This window comes from Macaca nemestrina, chromosome 9 (genome assembly GCF_043159975.1).
Source record: "Macaca nemestrina isolate mMacNem1 chromosome 9, mMacNem.hap1, whole genome shotgun sequence".
Classification (NCBI taxonomy): domain Eukaryota; kingdom Metazoa; phylum Chordata; class Mammalia; order Primates; family Cercopithecidae; genus Macaca; species Macaca nemestrina.
Window position 1 is genome coordinate 30,873,111 of NC_092133.1, and position 22,312 is coordinate 30,895,422.

At 50.6% G+C, this 22,312-nt stretch overlaps 1 protein-coding gene across 2 annotated transcripts in view; it reads right to left on the reverse strand.

Moving 5' to 3' along the window:
* Positions 1 to 14,986: 14,986 nt before the first annotated feature.
* LOC105478335 (WW domain binding protein 1 like) overlaps positions 14,987 to 22,312 on the reverse strand; it is a 79,319-nt gene continuing 71,993 nt past the window's right edge. For both annotated transcript variants that reach the window (XM_011735494.3, XM_011735495.3), the window contains exons 3-4: positions 21,187 to 21,348; positions 14,987 to 18,676 (exon numbers count right to left, since the gene is read on the reverse strand). In XM_011735494.3, the coding sequence (XP_011733796.1) occupies positions 17,940 to 18,676; positions 21,187 to 21,348 (899 nt within the window). In that variant the 3' untranslated portion in view covers positions 14,987 to 17,939. The remainder of the gene's footprint in view (positions 18,677 to 21,186; positions 21,349 to 22,312) is intronic.

Below are 22,312 nucleotides of genomic sequence, written 5' to 3' on the forward strand. Positions count from 1 at the left end.
GCCTCAGCCTCCCGAATAGCTGGGATTACAGGCGCATGCCACCACGCCCGGCTAATTTTGTATTCTTAGTAGAGACAAGGTTTTGCCATGTTGGTCAGGCTGGTCTCGAACTCCTCATCTCAGGTAATCCACCCATCTCAGCCTCCCAAAGTGCTGGGATTATAGACATGAGCCACCGCCCCCAGCCTGTTTTTTGTTTTGTTTTTGGGGGGGTTGTTTGTTTTGTTTTATTTTTTGAGTGACCTCATCCTTCCCTGGAGTAAACACTGCCAGGTAAGGGCTTCTACAGCTGTCTTCTGCCGCAGCGCGTGGGTTCCGCCTCCTCCCCACTCGAAAACCCCAGGAAGTCTGTAAAAGCTTCCTCACTTACTCTGTTGCCCAGGCTGATTGCAGTGGCACAATCATGGCTCACTGCAGCTTCAACCTCCCAGGCTCAAGTAATCCTCCTACCTCAGCATCCCGAGTAACTGGGACTACAGGCGCACATCACCACACCTGGCTAATGTTTTACTTTTTGTAGAGATGGGGTCTCGCTGTGTTTTCTAGGCTGGTCTCAAACTCCTAAGCTCAAGCGCTTCTCCCACCTCAGCCTCCCAAAGTGTTTGGATTATAGGCATGAGCCACTGTGCCTGGCTGCTTTGTATTTATAAAAGATCACCATAGTTGCTGTGTGGAGAATGTCCTGCTAAGGGATGGGAGTGGGAGCAGGGAGAACAGTTAGGAAGGAGGCTGTTGTGCTGGTCCAGGAAAACCAGATGTTGATGAGTTAAACCATGGCTACAGCAGTGGAAACAGTGAGAAGTGGTAGGATTGAGTTTATGTTTTGTTTTCCGTGTGTGTGTGTGTTTGTTTTTTGTTTTTGGTTTTTTTTTTTTGAGACAGACTCTTGCTCTGTTGCCCAGGCTGGACTGCAGTGGCGCGATCTCAGCTCACGACAGCCTCCACCTCCCTTAAGCCATTCTGCTGCCTCAGCCTCCCAAGTAGCTGGATTACAGGCACCTGCCACCATGCCTGGCTAATTTTTGTATTTTTAATAGAGATGGGCTTTTGCCATGTTGTCCAGGCTGGTCTCGAACTCCTGACCTCAAATGATCCCACATCAGCCTCCCAAAGTGCTGGAATTACAGGTGTGAGCCACCAAGCCTGGCCTAAGTTTATATTTTGAAAGTAGGGCAGGCCGGGCATGGTGGCTTACGCCTGTAATCCCAGCACTTTGGGAGGCTGAGGCAGGTGGATCATGAGGTTAGGAGATCGATACCATCCTGGCTAACATGGTGAAACCTCATCTCTACTAAAAATACAAAAAAATTAGCAGGGCGTGATGGGCACCCGTAGTCCCAGCTACTTGCGAGGCTGAGGCAAGAGAATGGCATGAACCCAGGAGGCAGAGCTTGCAACGAGCCGAGATTGCACCACTGCACTCCAGCCTGGACAACAGAGTGAGACTCCGTCTCAAAAAAAAAAAGAAAAGAAAAAAAAAAGAAAGTAGGGCAAAAATGTTGCTTGTTTTGATCCAAACAGGTTTCACTGCATGTTACCTCACAGGTTTGATCTTGGGGGAGTGTATGTGACCCACAGACTGGACCTGCCATTGCCATCCCTCTGTCTTGGTCTGCAAAGACCAAGACTGACGTGTCCCCCTTTCCTCATCCTTCCCTGGAGTAAACACTGCCAGGTAAGGGCTTCTACAGCTGTCTTCTGCAGCAGCGCGTGGGTTCCGCCTCCTTCTCCCCACTCAAAAACCCCAGGAAGTCTGTAAAAGCTTCCTCATTAGAAAATGGAGCCCTGGCCGGGTGCGGTGGCTCAAGCCTGTAATCCCAGCACTTTGAGAGGCCGAAACGGGCGGATCACGAGGTCAGGAGATCAAGACCAGCCTGGCTAACACGGTGAAACCCCGTCTCTACCAAAAAAGACAAAAAACTAGCCGGGCGAGGTGGTGGGCGCCTGTAGTCCCAGCTACCCGGGAGGCTGAGGCAGGAGAATGGCGGGAACCCGGGAGGCGGAGCTTGCAGTGAGCTGAGATCCGGCCACTGCACTCCAGCCTTGGCCAGAGCGAGACTCCGTCTCAAAAAAAAAAAAAAAAGAAAGAAAATGGAGCCCTGACTCCTTTATATCTTGAAACCGGTATATTTAAACCTTGGTCATTGGCCGGTCTGCACATGAATGTCCTGAGACATCCCGGAATAAACTGGCCCTTTTAGCCTAGAGAGAGGCCCCATCCCCAACTCCCTGGTGCCAGCCAGACCAGGGTCAGATCATCAACAACCCAGTCCTTCCCCTCTGACTAGAGAGAAGGACCTCAGCAGAGCATGGCTGATCCCCTGCCTCGCTTAGTCTTAGAGAGAAGTCCCTATAGGGAGCGAGACACAGTTTTCAATTACAGCACTACCTTCTTCCTTATAAAGAGGTTTGTTAATCAGGTGGCAGTGGACCATTCCCTACTATCCCCTAACTCGGTCTTGGCCTTCATCTGCCACCTACCCTGAGACTTTGCTAAAGAGCCTGTAGAAGGCCAGGTGTGGTGGCTCATGCCTGGAATTCTAGCACTTTGGGGGACCTAGGCAGGAGGATCCCTTGAGCCCAGGAGTTTGAGAGCAGCCTGGGCAACAGTGAGACCCTGTTTCTAGAAAAATAAAAAATAAAAAAAATTTACCCAGGCATAGTGGCACACCTGTAGTCTCAGCTACTCAGGAGGCTGAGGTGGGAGGATTGCTGGACCCCAGGAGGCCGAGGCTGCAGTGATCTGAGATCACGTCACTGCACTGCATCCTAGAGCAACACCCAATCTCTAAAGAAAAAGAAAGAAAGAAGAAGAAGGATTAGTCTTTCATTTTCCTGCCATTCAACGTTCTGGTTCAATAGTTGGAGAATGAAAGAGTGGATATGTGTGTGGGTGGGAGAGTGAGAGAGAGAGACAGAGATGAAGATACATGGGAACCTACAGACAGACAAACAGATATAGATAGATGTAATACGCACCAGGTCAGTATCTGTCAAAGTGTGGCTCACAGACCCCTTGAGCCAGACTCATCTGAGAAACTTACTTAAAAACAGAGACTCTGGTCCCTATCTTTCATGCATTGAGTACACTCTGGGAGCAGGGCCTGGAAATCTGCATTTTCCGGGCTATCCAGGTGAATCTTATACACACTGACGTGCACCGCCCCCCACGCCCCCCGCCCCAGAGTTCTCAAGTGACATTGTATGAGATTCTTGCAAACTTGGGATGTTTTCTATCCCAGTTAAACTCACCCACCACTTCCACAGAGAACACAGACCTTCTGCTAATTGCTTATCTGTTCATCACTAGTCTACAAAATGTCTTTCAGGCCAAGCACAGTGGCTCACACCTGTAATCCCAACACTATGGGAGGCCAAGGTGGACAGATCACTTGAGCTCAGGAGTTTGAGACCAGCCTGGCCAACACGGTGAAACCCCATCTCTAGCTGGGCATGGTGGTGCACACCTGTAGTTCCAGCTACCCAGGAGGCTGAGATGGGAGAGCCACTTAAACCCAGGAGGTGGAGGTTGCAGTGAGCTGAGGTTGTGCCACTGCACTCCAGTTGGGTGACAGAGATTGTGCCACTGCACTCCAGTTGGGTGACAGAGCGAGAGAGATGCCGTCTCAAAAATAATAATAATAAATAAATAAGCCTTTCAAATTCTGAGCAAATCTGAAATACTTAACTTTCCTCCAGCCAATCTTATTCCCCTCTGCTTTGAGCTGAGGATAGCTTGACTCAATCCAGCACTCAGCTGATGGTGGCAGAGGAACCAGGAGAGGGAAGGGGACAACCTCCAGTATAGCCTTTCCCTTGGGCTCTCTGTGGTGTCAGCATCTCTCCCAGGCTGCTTGTGATGGGGGCTGGGGGCAGCTGCCCACAGACTCTCCTATGGACTTCATTTTTTTTTGAGACAGGGTCTCACTCTGTCACCCAGGCTGGAGTGCAGTGGTGCAATCATGGCTCACTGCAGTCTAGAACTCCTGGGCTCAAGAGATCTTCCAGACTCAGCCCCCAGGGTAGCTAGACTACAGGTGTGTGCCACCACTCTGGCTAATTTTTAAGTTTTTTGATTTTTTTTTTTTTTTGAGACGGAGTCTCGCTGTGTCGCCCAGGCTGGAGTGCAGTGGCCGGATCTCAGCTCACTGCAAGCTCTGCCTCCCGGGTTTTTACGCCATTCTCCGGCCTCAGCCTCCCGAGTAGCCGGGACTACAGGCGCCCGCCACCTCGCCCGGCTAGTTTTTTGTATTTTTTAGTAGAGACGGGGTTTCACCGTGTTAGCCAGGATGGTCTCGAACTCCTGACCTCGTGATCCGCCCGTCTCGGCCTCCCAAAGTGCTGGGATTACAGGCTTGAGCCACCGCGCCCGGCCTTTTTAAGTTTTTTGAAGAGATGGGGATCTTTTTATGTTGCCCAGGCTGGTCTCAAACTCATGGCCCCTAGTGATCCTTCTACCTTGACCTCCCAAATTTCTGGGATTACAGATGTGAGCCACTGTGTCCTGTCTAAACCTTCATTTTGAAGATAAAGAAACTGAGGGCCATTGTGGAGGCTGGGGATAGGCTATGACTTGCCCCAGATCACACAGCTACTTAGCAGCAGGGCTGGGACCAGAACTCAAGATTTCAGTGGTGCATGGTGAGGAGCCAGCCATGCTTTCCCACCTGTCCCCTGTGGTCATGCCGAAGGGCTCTCGGGATGTTTGGCCGGGAGAGTACCTTTCAGGAAAGGTGAGTGACCGTTTAGAAAATGACTTTATGAACTTTGACTCCTGCCCAAACTGCTCTCCCCTGTCTGGAAGGGCTTTTCACTACTGATCTAAATCCACCCACCTTGAGGCTCAAATACATTTTTTATGACTCATGAGTCCACCATGACTATCCCTCTTCAGCACTCAGCTTCTGTTCCTTGGTACTGAACCTAAACTGAACCTTGGCATCTGAGCATCTGCCTGGGCTTGAAATGGGTGGGGCCCCCCAGGGACACTGTCCACCTCCTGTATCTCTGGAGTTCAAGGCTGAGCCTTCTCATGTTCTTTATCCTGCATATCAGCACCTGACAAATAGAACGTTAGACAAACAAGAGTGATGCAGGACAGGCAAGCCCTAAAACTGGGGCTTAGCCCAGGAGGGTTCTCAGCTTCACCCAGAGCGAATTCCAGGGCAAGCTGGTGGTGGTAGCCAGCAAGCAGCAGTGCACAGAGCAGCAGAGGTGCTGCTCCTCACTGAGCAGGGCTACCCATGGAAGTGTGCCCAGAACAGCAACACAGAGACAGGGCTGCACTCATACGGATATCTGCTTTGAATTATATGCAAACTAAGGGGTGGATTATGCAGAGATTTCCAGGATGAGGGTGGTAACTTCCAGGTCATCAGGTCTTTGCTACAAAAAGGGATGTTAACTCCTAGGTTTTGCCATGGCAATGGTAAACTGACATGGCACAGTGGCAGGCATGTCTTATGGAAAGCTGCTTCTGCCCCTGCTACCTGTTTTAGCTAGTCCTTAATTTGGTTCCATGTCCGAGTCCCACCTTCTGACTCAAGAGGACTGAATCAAATGCTCTAAATCACTTGGTTATTTGGCCCAATGATAGTAAATAAATTCTATCTCCTTATGCAGAAGGAAGCCCAGATCTTTTTTTTTTTTTTTTTTTTTTTTTGAGACGGAGTCTCGCTCTGTCGCCCAGGCTGGAGTGCAGTGGCGCGATCTCGGCTCACTGCAAGCTCCGCCTCCCGGGTTCACGCCATTCTCCTGCCTCAGCCTCCCGAGTAGCTGGGACTACAGGCGCCCACAACCGCGCCCGGCTAATTTTTTGTATTTTTAGTAGAGACGGGGTTTCACCGTGGTCTCGATCTCCTGACCTTGTGATCTGACCGCCTCGGCCTCCCAAAGTGCTGGAATTACAGGCGTGAGCCACCGCGCCCGGCCAAGCCCAGATCTTTGACAAAGCTGGAAGGTCTTTGCCAAGACCTCACAGTTAACCGTTTGAGCCTCAGACTGTCCTTAACCAGTGGTGTGATAAGTAAATGTTTAACAACCAGGTCTGGGAGGGGCGAGGGTGTGTGGAATAGCCCTGATTTGTAGTGTTTGCTGATTACTGTGGTGTAAATACTCCCACCATGACCAATTTTAAGGTACCAATGTGATGCCAGTAAACAGGGTTGGAAAGAGACACATAATAGCATTACATGTTTTTTACCACTATTATTATATAGTAAATGCCATTATGTAGTAGTTCCACCATTCTGATACATAAATGTAAATAACCTCAAAGGCACAGATAACAGTAACATGTAGTAAAATAACTAGGAAATGATCAGTTTTGAGTATTTATTACCTTTGTTTTTTTTTTTTTTTTTTTTTTTTGAGACGGAGTCTCGCTCTGCCGCCCAGGTTGGAGTACAGTGGCCGGATCTCAGCTCACTGCAAGCTCCGCCTCCCAGGTTTACGCCATTCTCCTGCCTCAGTCTCCCGAGTAGCTGGGACTACAGGCGCCCGCCACCTCGCCCGGCTAGTTTTTTTGTATTTTTAGTAGAGACGAGGTTTCACCGTGTTAACCAGGATGGTCTCGATCTCCTGACCTCATGATTCGCCCGTCTCGGCCTCCCAAAGTGCTGGGATTACAGGCTTGAGCCACCGCGCCCGGCCACCTTTGTTTTTAATATAACTCAATTGTAGGTTTAAGTTGTTTTTTTTTTTTTTTTTGAGACGGAGTCTCGCTCTGTCACCCAGGCTGGAGTGCAGTGGCGCGATCTCGGCTCACTGCAAGCTCTGCCTCCCGGGTTTACACCATTCTCCTGCCTCAGCCTCCCGAGTAGCTGGGACTACAGGTGCCCGCCATCTCGCCCAGCTAGTTTTTCGTATTTTCTTTTTTTAGTAGAGACAGGGTTTCACCGTGTTAGCCAGGATGGTCTTGATCTCCTGACCTCATGATCCGCCCGTCTCGGCCTCCCAAAGTGCTGGGATTACAGGCTTGAGCCACTGTGCCCGGCCAAGTATTTTAAATTGGTTGCTTCATATAAACAGCTCATAAAATTCCTGAAAATTTAATAATCAGTTCTAGTGAGCTATTAAGAGCCAACCCTCCCAGGAAAAATGGGCCACTCTTGTCTTAAAGAAAAGCAGTTACTGGCTGGGCTAAGTGGCTCATGCCTGTAATCTCAGCACTTTGGGAGGCTGAGGCAGGTGGATCACCTGAGGTCAGGAGTTAAAGACAAGCTTGGCCAACTTGGTGAAACCTCGTCTCTACTAAAAATACAAATATTAGCCAGGCGTGGTGTGTACACCTGTAGTCCCAGCTACTTGGGAGGCTGAGGAAGGAGAATCACTAGAACCCGGGAGGTGAAGGTTGCAGTGAGCTGAGATTGTGCCACTGCACTCCAGCCTGGGCGACAGAACAAGACTCCGTCTCAAAACAGACAAACAAAAACTGAGAAGGAGTTCCTGGGCTGGGGGCGGTGGCTCACCACACCAGCACTTTGTAATCCCACCACTTTGGGAAGTCAAGGTGGGCGAATCTCTTGAGCTCTGGAGTTCCAGACCAGCTGGGCAACATGGTAAAACCCCATCGCTACAAAAAAATACAAAAAATTAGCCAGGTGTGGTGGCATGCACCTGTGGTCCCAGCTGGTCCCAGTTATTTGGGAGCCTGAAGTGGGAGGATCACATTGAACCCAGGAGGTCGAGGCTGGCAGTGAGTGTGCCACTGCACTCCAGCCTGGGTGACAGAGCAAGACTTTGTCTCAAAAAAAAAAAAAAAAAAAAAAAAAAAAAGAAAAGAAAAGAAAAAAGGAAGAAAAGCAGTTCCCCTGAGTCTCCCTGCTGATGGGAGGGGAAATCCTTCCCTATTGTGGGAGGGTGAGAGTGAATGAATGTTCTATCAGCCTCGGGTGGCCACAAAACCTGAGGCAAATGAGGAGCCCTCTCTGCAGTCACACTCAGAGATGTTAGCGCCCCCCTCTGGAGGGTGTGGATCCGGTCACAGAGGCTGTGCAGTGGGGTGGGAAGCGCAATGGATGAATTAGATCCAGACCACCCAGGTGCTCGGTCCCGGCTCCCGTTTCCTGGTCCTGGATCTTAGGCCCATCACTAACTTCCTGAGCCTCAGTTTCCCCATGGATAATGTGGGGGAACCTAGCGCCTGTGCAGCCCATCTTCTGAGGCTCTGGTGCGGATGAGAGGCAGAAAGGAGCATGTGGGCAGGAGAGTCCCACACAGATGGGACTGCAGATGACTTAAAGTCAGGTTGCAGAGACAGATCCTCCTGGTGATGTCATTTACAGACTGAGTGGCCATGGACACCTTATGTGGCCTTAAGCCTCGGTTTTCCCAGCTGTAATATGGCGGGGGCGGGGGGGGGGGGAACTGGGATGTTTGTGTCATAGCGTTACTGTGAGGATCAAATGTGAACCTATGAAATACATTTAGTGCCTTGATAAATATTGGGTTTCTCATCGTTGTCTATATCCAAACCCAAGAAATGAGTCCTTCTCAGGGTTTTATACAAATCTCCCCAAAAGCCACCAGTTTGGTCAGGAGGGGGAGCGGGTGTGTGCAGATGAATCCCCCCACAGGATGGAGCCCTGGGGAACCCACCCTCCCTGCTCTGTCCCCGGAGGGCCAACTACAGCCCCTGGCCTGCTGCCTGCCTGCTCCGTCCACACAGGGCCAGGGCTGACGGACTGCCGGGCAGCGGGTGGAGAACCTAAAGACAAACTCACGGCTCCAGCACAGAAGGTGTTCTGTCACAGTTTCCATGGGATTGGGTTTCTTGAGACTTCTTGGTGAGAAAACATGAAATGAAGGGTATCTGAAGCTATGGTGAGGAACAGGCTTATAACAAAGTGAGGAGAGGCCAGGCGCGGTGGCTCACGCCTGTAATCCCAGCACTTTGGGAAGCCGAGGCGGGTGGATCACCTGAGGGCAGGAGTTCGAGACCAGCCTGCCCAACATGGCGAAACCTCGTCTCTACTAAAAATACAAAAAATTAGGCAGGTGTGGTGGCAGGCACCTATAATCCCAGCTACTTGAGAGGCTGAGACAGGAGAATCACTTGAACCCAGGAGGCGGAGATTGAGATTGTGCTACTGCACTCCAGCCTGGGTGACAAGAGCAAAACTCTGTCTCAAAGGAAAAAAAAAAAAAAAAAAAAAGCCAAAAACAAACAATCAATAGAGTGAGGAGAAATTTCAGGTCAAACAAAAATCCTCTTCTCCCCTCACAAACACAGAAGGTTCTACTTTCATCCCCTTGGAGGAAGAGCAAAAACACTCTTTCAAGGAAAAGAGACAAGATCCAAACTGTAACTCCTGAGAATTTTACAATGTTTCCAAGGGGTTACACCCTCCCTGGAAGTTGACATTGGTCTGACTACTGGTGGCAAGCAGCGTCACCTGTCCCGGGGTGACGCCATTTTAGCACTGAGGGGCTCTTGGAGGTGAAGCCTGGCTGGGTGTGAGGGGGTCTGCCCCCTGGAGCAAGAGGAGATAGGGTAGCTCCTGAGGAAATGGTGTCTGTTTCATTTTTCACCATGTTACTCTTGGCTCAATGTATCATTCGCTAGTTCTCCCTTACCTTTGAAAAGAAATTATAAGGCTCATGCCTGGAATCCCAGCACTTTGGGAGGCCAAGGCAGGTGGATTGCTTGAGCCCAGGAGTTCAAGAGCAGCGTAGGCAATATGGCAAAACCCTGTCTCTACAAAAAATACAAAAATTAGCTGGGCATGACAGTGTACACCTGTAGTCTCAGCTAGTTGGGGAGGATGAAGTGGGAGGATCACTTGAGCCTGGGAAGTCGAGGCTGCAGTGAGCTGAGATTGTGCCACTGCACTCCAGCCTGGGCCAAAAGAGAAGAGAGAGAGGAAGAAGTCACAAGTTCTTCATGTGGCTTGTGAGCACCTACATTACAGCTCTTCACTGCCCAGCCTTCTGGTTATTACATTTGCCTTGGAGCCAACAGACCTGGCTTCAAATCCTAGCTCTGCCACTTATTAGCTTTGTGATCTTGTAAAGTTAGTTAAGTCCTCTGGATGCCACAATCCCATTAATAAAGCAGGAATAATTGCAGTCTACCTCAGAGACCTGTTTTGAGGCTACATTTTTTTATTTTTTTGAGATGGAGTTTTGCTCTTGTTACCCAGGCTGGAGTACAATGGCATGATCTCAGCTCACTGCAACCTGAGCCCCCCGGGTACAAGCGATTCTCCTGCCTCAGCCTCCTGAGTAGCTGGGATTACAGGCATGCGCCACTACGCCCAGCTAATTTTGTATTTTTAGTAGAGACGGGGTAGAACTCCCGACCTCAGGTGATCCGCCCGCCTCAGCCTCCCAAAGTGCTGGGATTATAGGCGTGAGCCACCGTGCCCAGCTTGAGGCTAATTTTTTTTTTTTTAATGTAGCTAAGATGCTCACACAAGACCGGCATTGTGGAAACAATCAACCAACAAAACAATAAAGACAAATTAAAACAAAACAATAAAGACAAATTAAATTAAAATATTTTGCGGCCGGGCGCGGTGGCTCAAGCCTGTAATCCCAGCACTTTGGGAGGCCGAGACGGGCGGATCACGAGGTCAGGAGATCGAGACCATCCTGGCTAACACAATGAAATCCCGTCTCCACTAAAAATACAAAAAAAATTAGCCGGGCGTGGTGGCGGTGCCTGTAGTCCCAGCTACTCCGGAGGCTGAGGCAGGAGAATGGCGGGAACCCGGGAGGCGGAGCTTGCAGTGAGCCGAGATCGCGCCACTGCACTCCAGCCTGGGCGACAGAGCGAGACTCCGCCTCAAAAAAAAAAAAAAAAAAAAATTTTGCTAGGTGCAGTGGCTCATGCCTGTAATCCTGGCACTTTGGGAGGCTGAGGCAGAAGGGTCATTTGAGCTCAGGAGTTCGAGACCAGCCTGGGCAACATGGCAAAACCCCATCTCTACTAAAAATATGAAAATTAGCCAGGCGTGGTGGTGTGCACCTGTAATCCCAGCTACTCGGGAGGCTGAGACAGGAGAATCACTTCAACCTGGGAGGCGGAGGTTGCTGTAAGCCGAGATTGTACCACTGTACTCCAGCCTGGGTGACAGAGCAAGACCCCATCTCTAAATAAATAAATAAATAAATATTAAAATATATGACCTGCTTTTCTCTCCAGTTTGATCTCTTGCTACTTCCCAGAATGCGGCGATAAATTGCTCACAGCTTTCTACATGCCATGCAGTCTCCTATTGTAGGCCTCCCATGCTTTTTTGTGCTTTTCAGCACCAGGCACATAGTAGACATTCAATAGTCTGCAGAAAAAACATTTGCCTAGAATTCCCTTGCACCTTTCTTCACCTGACAAACTCAATTTAGAGGTATCTCCTCCAGGAAACCTGCCTTGATCCCCTAGTTTGACTAAATTCTCCTCTGTGCACACATGCTTCGTGGCGCTTTCTACATGGTACTAAAACTGCCAACGTGCCTTCCTTCCTCTCGAGAACACCATTAGGTCTTCTAAAGAGGAGCCAGGGCCAGGCGTGGTGGCTCCACACCTGTAATCCCAGCACTTTGGGAGGCTGAGACAGGCAGATCACTTGAGGTCAGGAGTTCGAGACCAGCCTGGCCAACATAGTGAAACCCCGTCTCTACCCAAAATACAAAAATTAGCCAGGTGTGATGGTGCACATCTGTAATCCCAGTTACTCAGGAGGCTAAGACAGGAGAATCACTTGAACCCAGGAGGCGGAGGTTATAGTGAGCCGAGATTGCGCCACTGCACTCCAGCCTGGGCGACAGAGCAAGACTCTGTCCAGTCCTAAGGCATCTTTGCATTCTCATGCCTTGGCACCTGCTCAATAAAGGCTCAGCTGTTCAGTGAGGCCACACTTGCCCCCAGGCCAGAACCCAAATCCTCCCAAGATCCACAACCCTTCCCAGCAGATTCAGCAAGAAGCTACCAACCAAACCCACTTCTCCCTCCTTTTCTGAGTCAAACCTTGGTTTTCGCCCCTGGCTGAAAACAGGAAACTGAAGAATGTGGAGTTTCTTGAAATTCTTGTTCACCAAAAGTACTCTGTTTTGCAGTTCCGGGCATTGGTACTGTCGCCACCTGCACTTGGTCACATGGGGCAATAGAGACAAGCAACTTCATTACAGAAATGAGGAACTCAGTGACCCGGCAGCCTGGGGTCCAATGGCATGGTGTCCCCTCTAGACCTGGGCACCCAGGGTACATGCACAGCCTCTGGCAACCAGCCCCTGAGAGTTATACACCATTTTGTTTTTGCGCCACTCAGACATTAGCTTAAAGAAGGCAAGTATGATGTGCTCCCAGTTCTTTCCCGTGGTTTCAGAGCAGAACTGTCTCTAGAAGCTAGCGTGGCCCTACTGGGGTTGCCTGAAGGAACCCAACAGTTTAGAAAGAACAAGTCAGCAACCACTCCACTAGTGTCAGCGAAGGGCCAGGAATGTCCTCTGCCAGAGGGTCAAGGACAGGGGTGGGGGCATGTCTGGCTAACACTGGCCTACAGAGACAACAGGGCTGACTGCTGGGCAAGCCAGGGCCGAGCGAGGACAACACTCACTTGCCGGCATCCCCAGGGCGCCGGCCCACCAGTGAGCACTCCACTTACGGAGGCAGGAACCCCTTCCTGGAGGGTTCCTAGGATGTGTACTACCTTGCTTTGCCCATCTGCAGTCTTGCTGGGTAGGGGTGTCCTCCCTGGGCAGAAGTAGCAAGCTGTTCTTCAAATAAGGAGTTACACCTGGCCGGGCGCAGCGGCTCACGCCTGTAATCCCAGCACTTTGGGAGGCTGAGGCAGGTGGATCATTTGAGACCAGGAGTTCGAGACCAGTCTGGGCAACATGGTGAAACCCCATCCTTACTAAAAATACAAAAATTAGCTGGGCGTGGTGGCAGGCACCTGTAATCCCAGCTACTTGGGAGGGTGAGGCAAGAGAATTGCTTGAACTCGGGAGGTGGAGGTTGCACTGAGCAAAGATGGCACCACTGCACTCCAGCCTGAGCGACAGAGCGAGACTCCATCTCAAAAAAAAAAAAAAAAAAAAAAAAACGACTTACACCTAAGAGGTCAGTCTTAAGCAGATGGTAAAACAAACAAAGGAACTCTCCTTGTCTTAGGAAAGAATCATTGGCCCACGATGACAGATTCTGGCACACTGGTGGCTTCCTCACTACCTAAAATCAGCTCCGAGACCTCTTGCTTGGCATTCAAGACCTCAAACTACCTCCCACTATCCCTGAAAAGCTCCATATCTGTACCACTCACTTCACCTCAAACTTACATTGTTAATTAACTATTTCACACAGGTATTTTTTTTTTTTTTTTTTTTGAGACAGAGTTTTGTTCTTGTTGCCCAGGCTGGAGTGTAATGGCGCGATCTCGGCTCACCGCAACCTCCACCTCCCGAATTAAAGTGATTCTCCTGCCTCAGCCTCCCGATTAGCTGCGATTACAGGCATGTGCCACCACACCTGGCTGATTTTTATAATATTTTTAGTAGAGACGGGGTTTCTCCATGTTGGTCAGGCCGGTCTTGAACTCCCAACCTCAGGTGATCCACCCGCCTCAGCCTCCCAAAGTGGTGGGATTACAGGTGTGAGCTACCGCGCCCGGCCACGTTTTGTCTTTCTAACTGTAAGTTCTAGAGGGCAGAGGCCTCATCTTCTATCTCTGACATTATCCTGGGCCTCTGACACAGTGCTGGGCAGAAAGTGGGCAACTCGATACATTATATTGTGTGTTAAATTCCAAGGTCAAGCATACACCCCCATGTCTATCATGTCAACAAAAAAAGATCTCTCAGAGTGCTTGCTTTCTTTTACATGCCATGTTTTGGCCGGGCACAGTGGCTTACACCTGTAATCCCAGCACTTTGGGAAACCAAGCCAGCAGGATCACTTGAGCCCAGCCTGGGCAACAGTTAGACTCTCTCTCTCTATATATATATGTATGTTATATATATATTATATGTGTGTGTGTGTGTGTGTATATATATATATATTTTGGATACAGGGTCTTCTCGCTCTTTTGCCCAGGCTGGAGTGTAGTGGTGTGATCTCAGCTCACTGCAACCTCCACCTCCTGGGCTTAAGCCATCCTCCCACCTCAGCCTCCCACGTAGCTGGGACCACAGGCGCACAGCACCACGCCCAGCCAAGTTTTGTATTTTTTGTAGAGATGGGGTCTTGCCATGTTACCCAGACTGGTCTCAAACTCTTGAGCTCAAGTGATCTGCCCAGCTTGACCTCCCAAAGCACTGGGATTACAGGCGTGAGCCACCTCGCCCAGCCCGTCTCTATTATTTAAAAAATAAAACTAAAAAAATAGCTGGGCACAGTGGCTCACACCTGTAATCCCAGGTCAGGGTGGCTGGCCTATTATCCCAGCGCTTTGGGAGCTCAAGGCAGGCGGATCACCTGAGGTCAGGAGATCGAGACCAGCCTGGCCAACATGGTGAAACCTTGTCTCTACTAAAAATACAAAAATTAGCTGGGCGTGGTGGTGGGTGCCTGTAATCCCAGCTACTCAGGAGGCTGAGGCAGGAGAATCACTTGAACCTGGGAGGTAGAGGCTGCAGTGAGCCAAGATCGCACCACTGCACTCCAGCCTGGGCGACGGAGTGAGACTCTGTCTCAAAAACAAGCCATGTTTTAGCAACGGGGTATCTGACAAAACTTGTCTCTGCTTTCTCGGGATCTGATTTTAGCCTGTTTATGGGACTTTCCAAAGTATTCCAAACATCAGGAATATTCCCTGACAGAGAGAGGGGAGGACTCCTCAGGACAGAGTGTGGACCCAGCAGCCTTGTCCAGCTGCCCTTGGCCCTGTGGTTTCTCTTTGGCCCAGCACCCTGTCCTCAATGGCTGTGTGACAAGCTCTCAGTCTCTGGGTAGAGAAAAGTGCTTGTGGTTTAGGATCTTGAGGTGCAATTCCCTGAAGACTGAGGAAGAAGAAAAGGGAACGAAGTGCAGCAAGAAAGAGCAGTAGCATTTTGGGGATCAATTTTTATTCGGGCTTCTCACAGTGGTTAGAGCCACTCTGTCTTCAGAACAATCACAGCACAGGAAATGCGTCACCGAGACTGCCCAGAAAAGTCTGACCAGCTGAATCTTATTGCTTAAAATACACATATTCACAATAACTGACAAAGGGTAACGTGCCTCACACAGGAATGTGTTCGCATTTGCAAATCTTCCGACTGGCTGTAGCACCAAACCCTCCACCAACCCCGTCTCATTCACGTGGAAAACCAGTCTCAGTCACATCTCCCTGGCCCCCTAAGGATTCCTTCAGCTCCCTATTAAATCTCTCTCTGAGCAGGGCAGCCTCCTGTAGCAGGGGCCAAACTGTGACTTGGGATCCAAGCCCAGCTCCGCAGGTTGCATTTCTGTCTTCTCGTGCCTTTAGGGTAGGACGCTGCAGTGAGTCCCACAGTTAACACTTGCCCAGTTCCCCACTCTAACTGGGGAAAGGAACTTGAGAGGGTCAGAACTCATCCATTTGATCTGTTAACTGAAAAAGGATTCATTTTGGTAAAACTTGTTCGCCTTTGAGACCCTTCAGTGAGTTATTTGGGGATTCTTAAAAAAAAAAAAAAAAAAAAAGGTGGAAGGAAAGGCATCTGAGAGCTGTGACACACTCTGGTCGCCTCTGGCCACATGCTAGCTTGCTTGCGACTGTTGGACTCACCAGAGGGAGGCAGGCCCTGTGGCCCCGCTACAGCCTGCAAAGCCTCCTCCTGGCAATTCTGGGCAGGGCCGATGTCTGGGCCACAGCTAGTCCAAGCCTGTCATTGAAGACCCAATCAAGCTTCTGTCTGAAATTCCACCTTCTTCTGTCCCAAGTGGTTGTGGACACCCCTGGGGGCTGGTACCGAGGACCAGCAGCAGCCGAGGGAGGCAGACAGGCTCAGAGCACGCTTCCATTTACAGGGAACATAACACAGGCCTCCGAGTGTCCACGGAGCAATGTGCAAATCGCAGTGATGAGTAGAGTAAAACCTCTACTTCAAGCACAGTATCTGGCAAACACAGGGGACTGCAGTCGACAATGCTGCGGAGTACTCCCGAGTACACAGTCAGACATTTGTTCGGTAAACAGTAAATGCGTAAGATCAATGACCTTGAGAGGGCTGTCTGTGCTCCAGACGTGTGGTTCACGTGGGGAGAATGGCTGCCACTCAAAGTATCTTCACAGGAAAACAGGGCTTGAGGCTCACACACAATGGACAGACACACACGGCTCACCCAAAAAGTCACTGTGTACGGACTTCACTTTGTTCAACATGGATTTTGGTTTTGTGGAATCCAAATGCAGACATGTTTACCTCACAGCCTTGGATTTGTCTGTTTTTGGACATACACATATATATATATATTTTTTTTCTTTTTCTTTCTTTCTTCCATAACATCAATGCTTCGTCTGAATATCATCATCGTTCAAGAGTTGGGGGAAGAAACAGACTCTTTATATGCACAGGGCCGGGCGGGGAATGTTTGTTTTGGCTGTTTGCTGCCTCCATTCGGATTTTCCTGTCACAGCTCAGCCGGTGACCTGAAGCTGAGCAACAGGCACAAGCGTCCCCAGGGCCTTCCGGACGGCTGCTTCCACCTCCTGCCTGGGCCACCGAGTCTCTACACAGAAAAATGAGTCACCCGACTCAAAAGGGGTGGGGGCAGAGGCAGGGACAAGGCATGAAAACCACAGATAACCAAGGTATTTCTTCCAAGTGGTCAGTTTAAAACAAACAACAACCGCCACCAAAAAAAAAAAAAAAAGAAAGAAAAACCCACAAAAAATATTTCTTCAGAATCAAAGATAAAATTCTGTGTGAGAGCCAGGCCACAGGGGCCCTTTCTCAGGGGCCATGGCTTCCTCAGTCCGCTGTCTGTTTCCTCATACGGAACAGTGAGACATGAAGGCCCGCAGGGCGTGTGCTGGCAACACAGGCTGACACGGGTCACCTGTGAACACAGACCAAAGGGCAGAGGGGCCGAGCGCTGCGCCTCTATTCACTGCTGTGGCTTAGGGCCCCCGGCTCGCAGAGGTTCCAAGACAGCTTCCACCCCAGCCTTCACACAAGACATCTTCTGGCTCAACGGCAGCCAGGCTCTTTGAAAGCCAACTTGGGAAAGAGCCACAAACGTCAGTTTCCAGAAGAGAATTCTTGCCTGCCCACCGGTGAAGTTCTTGTTTTCAGCTGTCTTTTGCTGTTTGTTTTTAGAGGAAACAAACAAACGAAGAAAAGGCAGTATCATCTTTCACACCAGAACCAGCCTGCAGCCAGCCAGAGCCCGGGGAAGAGGCACCTCAAGGGCACATGGGGTGCATCGATCTTGTCACCTGGAATTTGACAGATCAACAAGCCCCTACCAACCTATCATACAATGGCCCAGCAGCTCTCATCCTCCCACAGGATTAAGCTCAGTGCTGGCTCGGCAGACACTGGCAGCCACAGTGACAAGGCCTGGGCCTCTGTGGGCTTCCTTTTTCATCCAGGGCCAAGATGGGCTGCCTCTCCTGGACTGAGACACGGCAACGTTCTCTTAAACTAGAATCAGAGCACAAACCTAATCCATCACCAAGAATCATGACAGGGCACAGTCCCAGCCTCTTTCCTTGGGGGCTTTTAAACCACATCTCTCTGATCCAAACAGGTAGGTGAGATTTGACTTTAAAGAACGGAGATGGAGTTGGAGTATGAGGAATGAGTCACAGAACCAACTTAGCCTCCACAACACTGTGCCCTTGTGGAAGGAGAAGCATCCACACCCCGAACTGTACCTGGAGATGGAGGAAAATGCAGGAGAGAAGGAGGAAAACAAACAAAAAGGAACCAAGTGGCTGTACTCTGAAAGTCTTTGAAAGTCACTTAATGCTTCTCTCGTGGTTCTCCCCTACCCTGGTTGCTTTGCCAAGTTGTGGGTGCTGGCAGGGCCTGCTCTAGCTGGGGGAGCTGCTGCTCTGGGAGTTGGGAGAGTCCTGCTCGTTGATGGTGTTCAGCAGCAGGCATGCGGGTGGCCGTGGCAGGTGCGGGTGCCCAGGCTCTCGAGCCTGCTCCTCAGAGGGCTGGCAGAGGCCTTCCTCCTCGTCACCAGGGGGCCGCACATGGCAGCTGTCGCAGAAGTCCAGGGGCCCATCCAGAGCATCATCGATGAGCGTGTTGAACTCTTTGAGGTCATCGTCATGGTGGCCTCGGTTGCACACACACACTTCAATGCCCGAGTCACCTGTGAAGCGGCGGTGTCTCCCAGGCGTCTTCTCTTTGCTGTCGGGTGCGCCGTGTTCAGAGCTGTCATCTTTCAGCAGTTCCTCCCTACATTCTGCATCCTTGTCCAGGAAGGCCCCTGGGTCCAGTTCCCCCAGGCCAGCCACAGAGCCACTGGGCTCCATCCCCGGGGCTTTGGTGGCTGCTCGGTCAACTGGTAGGTCAGAGGGCTCAGGGTCAGCGATGCTTGGGGGTCTTGTGCTGCTTCTGCTGGGACCAGACAAGGGGCTGCTCTGTGCCCCCTGGGATCCCCTGGTGGGATCGACGCCCGGGGGACTGCCACCTGCAGGGCCACACTGTGGAGGCAGCAGCTGCTGCTGCTGTAGCTGGAAGGCACTGTATGGTGGGGGAGGAGTTGGAGGTCGGTTCACCACTTCCTCATAAGGAGGTAGTAAATAGTTTGGCAAAAACCCTAAAATGAGGAGGTAGGAAGGAGAAATTACTGCGCTCGTCATGTTCTAGGGCAGACTGCAAAGCTCCCGCTGAACATTTGCACTGTCTCTTCCCACCCCAGAGCACCCACCAAGTGATGGCTACAGCTCTTGGTTGTGGGCAGAGGAGAGAGAGCTGTGAGCAATTCTGCAGAGAGAGAGAGGGACAGTTTGGGAGGGGCCTAACCTAGCTGCTTGAAATCTGAGAGCCCCTAAAGCTGCTTCGTAGGCAAGGACTTCATGCCTGTTGGGAGTTAAGGCTGAGAATTAGGCAAACGTGGTAGATGGCCAAAAAACAACTTCTGCCTGGAATGGACCTATTTCCACATGCATACGAGTCTCGTGTTCTTGCTTAGACTGTGTCCTTCATCCAAGTCCCACAGGCCTCGGGGTCAGGGTCTCTGACTTAGACTTCTTAACTACTTTTCTTCCTCCTAACCTTCCAAATGCACTACGCAGGGTCTTTTGCTAGGGGGTTAGAAATCTCTGTTGTCTCTAGTGTGGCTGGAGGTGGTCTGGAAACACAAACCAAACTTCACCTTGGCTCAGATCAGGAGCAGATGGGTGACCGGTGAAGGGTAAGGGGCCTATGCCATCCAAAGCTTATTAAAAACATGCTAGGTGAGTTATCTTTTGAATGTGCTGAATGCCTTATGACACAGATAATTTAATTATAATATAACATTACTAACATTTATTGAGCACTTACTATATGCCAGGCACTGTGCTAAGCACTTAACCCTTCTAGATGTGGAACTGAAATAATTATGGGCCGTCACGGTGGCTTATGCCTGTAATCTCAGCACTGTGGGAGGCTGAGGCGGGCAGATCACTTGAGCTCAGGAGTTCGAGACCAGCCTGACCACCATGGTAAAACCCCATCTCTACTAAAAATACAAAAATTAGCTGGGTGTGATGGCACGTCCTTGTAGTCCCAGCTACTTGGGAAGCTCAGGCACAAGAATCATTTGAACCCGGGAGGAGGAGGAGGTTGCAGTGAGCCGAGATTGTGCCACTGCAGTCCAGCCTGGGTGACAGAGCAAGATTCTGTCTTCAAAAAAAAAAAGAAACAATTGTGAAAGTTTATTTTGTAGAATACACGCAGACTGGCTTTGGAAAATTGGACACCTGGGCCTCCACTGACCCTTTGAGAGGTCACATGTGGGAAGTCCGGGAAGTGCTCTTCACAGAGTCACTAAGTTTCTCGGTGCTCAAAAGTCCCAATGCCACCCCTCCAGTTGCCCCTTTCATGGCAACCTCTGCTCAGGCATATCACACAGAAATAAGCAAAATGGGAGGAATTCAGGCCAATGAACCCCAAATCTCAATTCATTCACGTTACATACTGACTCCTGACCTCAAGTGATCTGCCCGCCTCGGCCTCCCGCAGTGCTGAGATTACAGGTGTGAGCCACCGAGCCCGGCCCACAACTGTTTCAGTTCCACATCTAGAAGGACTAGGTGCTTAGCACAGTACCTGGCACATAGTAAGTGCTCAATAAATGTTAATAATTATTGTCCTATTATCTGACTATCTGCCATTAAAGAGAGAGAGGGATAGAGGAATGAAGGGAGGGAGGAAGGAAGGAAGGGAAAGAAAGGAAGGAAAACAAAGAGGAAGGAAAGGAAAGGAGAGGAGAGGAGAGGGGAGGGGAGGGGAGGGGAGGGGAGGGGACGGGAGGGGAGGGGAGGGGACGGGAGGGGAGGGGAGGGGACGGGAGGGGAGGCTCACACCTGTAATCCCAGCATTTTGGGAAGCCGAGGTGGGCGGATCACCTGACGTCAGGAGTTCGAGGCCAGCCTGACCAACATGGAGAAACCCCATCTCTACCAAAAACACAAAAATTAGCTGGGTATGGTGGTGCATGCCTGTAATCCCAGCTACTTTGGAAGCTGAGGCAGGAGAATCGCTTGAACCCAGAAGGCAGAGGTTGCAGTGAGCCAAGATCGCACCATTGCACTCCAGCCTGGGCAACAAGAGCGAAACTCTATCTCAAAAAAAAAAAAAAAAAAAGAAAGAAAGAGGGAGGGAGGGAGGGAGCGAGGGAGGGAGGGAAGGAGGCAGGAAGGAAGGAAGGAAGGAAAAAGAGGGAGGGAGAGATAGAAAGGCAGGCAGGCAGGGAAAGAAAGAAAGAGAGAAAGACAGAGAGAAAAAGAGGGAGGGAGAGAGGAAGGAAGGAAGGTAGGTAGGTAGGTAGGAAGGTGGGTAGGCAGGCAGGTGCTAAAGGAGCAGAGATCCAGCCAGAACCCAGCCACTGTGAGCTTTGGAATGGCCCAGTGGCTTCAGGGAACTGCATCCCTAGCACCTGCTCCTCTGTGCTGAAGGAGTGCCCCCTTGTTCCTATACTTTCAAGACCTTGCTTTATGGAGAGGCAGGGAGAAGACAAACCCCCTATGCCTACAGGGGCCCTGGCCACCAGTATTCAGTCTGAGCCCTGGGTCTTTGCACCTGTGCTCCTGAGGGTGGGTATGGGGACTTGGGTGTACGTACTGAAATAAAATGGCAGCGCTGAGTAATTGTGGGCTTCTCGGTAGGCGATCAGGTTGATTTCATGTTGCCGCTGCTGGGCCTGAAGGCGGTGCTTGGCTCGGCGGTGGTGGCAGACACAGCAGCAGCTCAGGATGATGATGATGGTCCACACCAGCCAGAACCCTGGGGAGTGGGCAAGGCAAGACAGAGAGGCACTCACACATGGTGAGTACCAGCCAGAAGGGCAGCTTGCAGAAGAGGGAGGTCCCTGGACAGTGCCCACGTGGTTGAAGCTGGCATGGCTGGGCCTCACCCAGTTAATTTACATGGAAGCCATGTGATCAATTTTCATAAATGTTTGTGCCAGAGTGAAAGACACATGGGATAGAAGTGGGCGGGAATGTAAGAACGATGACAACAGATCGGGTGTGGTGGCTCATGCCTGTAATCCCAGGCCAAGGTGGGTGGATCACCTGAGGTCAGACGGAGTTCGAGACCAGCCTAGCCAACGTGGTGAAACCCCATCTTTACTAAAAATACAAAAATCAGCCAGGTATGGTGGCAGGCGCCTGTAATCCCATCTACTTAGGAGGCTGAGGCACGAGAATCACTTGAATCCAGGAGATGGAAGTTGTAGTGAGCCAAGATTGCGCCATTGCACTCCAGCCTGGCCAACAGAGCAAGACTGTCTCAAAAAAAAGAATGGCCGGGCGCAGTGGCTTACGCCTCTAATCCCAGCACTTAGGGAGGCTGAGGCGTGCAGATCACCTGAGGTCAGGAGTTCAAGACCAGCCTGGCCAACATAGTGAAACCCTGTCTCTACTAAAAATACAAAAATTAGCCAGGCATGATGGCATGCACCTATAATCCCAGCTACTCAGGAGGCTGAGGCAGGAGAATCGTTTGAACCCAGGAGGCAGAGGCTGCAGTGAGCCGAGATTGCACCATTGTACTCCAGCCTGGGTGAGCGAAACTCGGTCACAAAACAAAACAAAACAAAACAAAACAATGATAACAACAAAGCAGGTCTCTCATTCCAGGATGCTTCCAGCACCTTGGAGGAAGGCATGAGTGCCAAGGCATCTCTCCAGCACCACTGATGGCTACCCCCTGCATTATAGGTTTTGTGAGCATTAAATATGCTCAC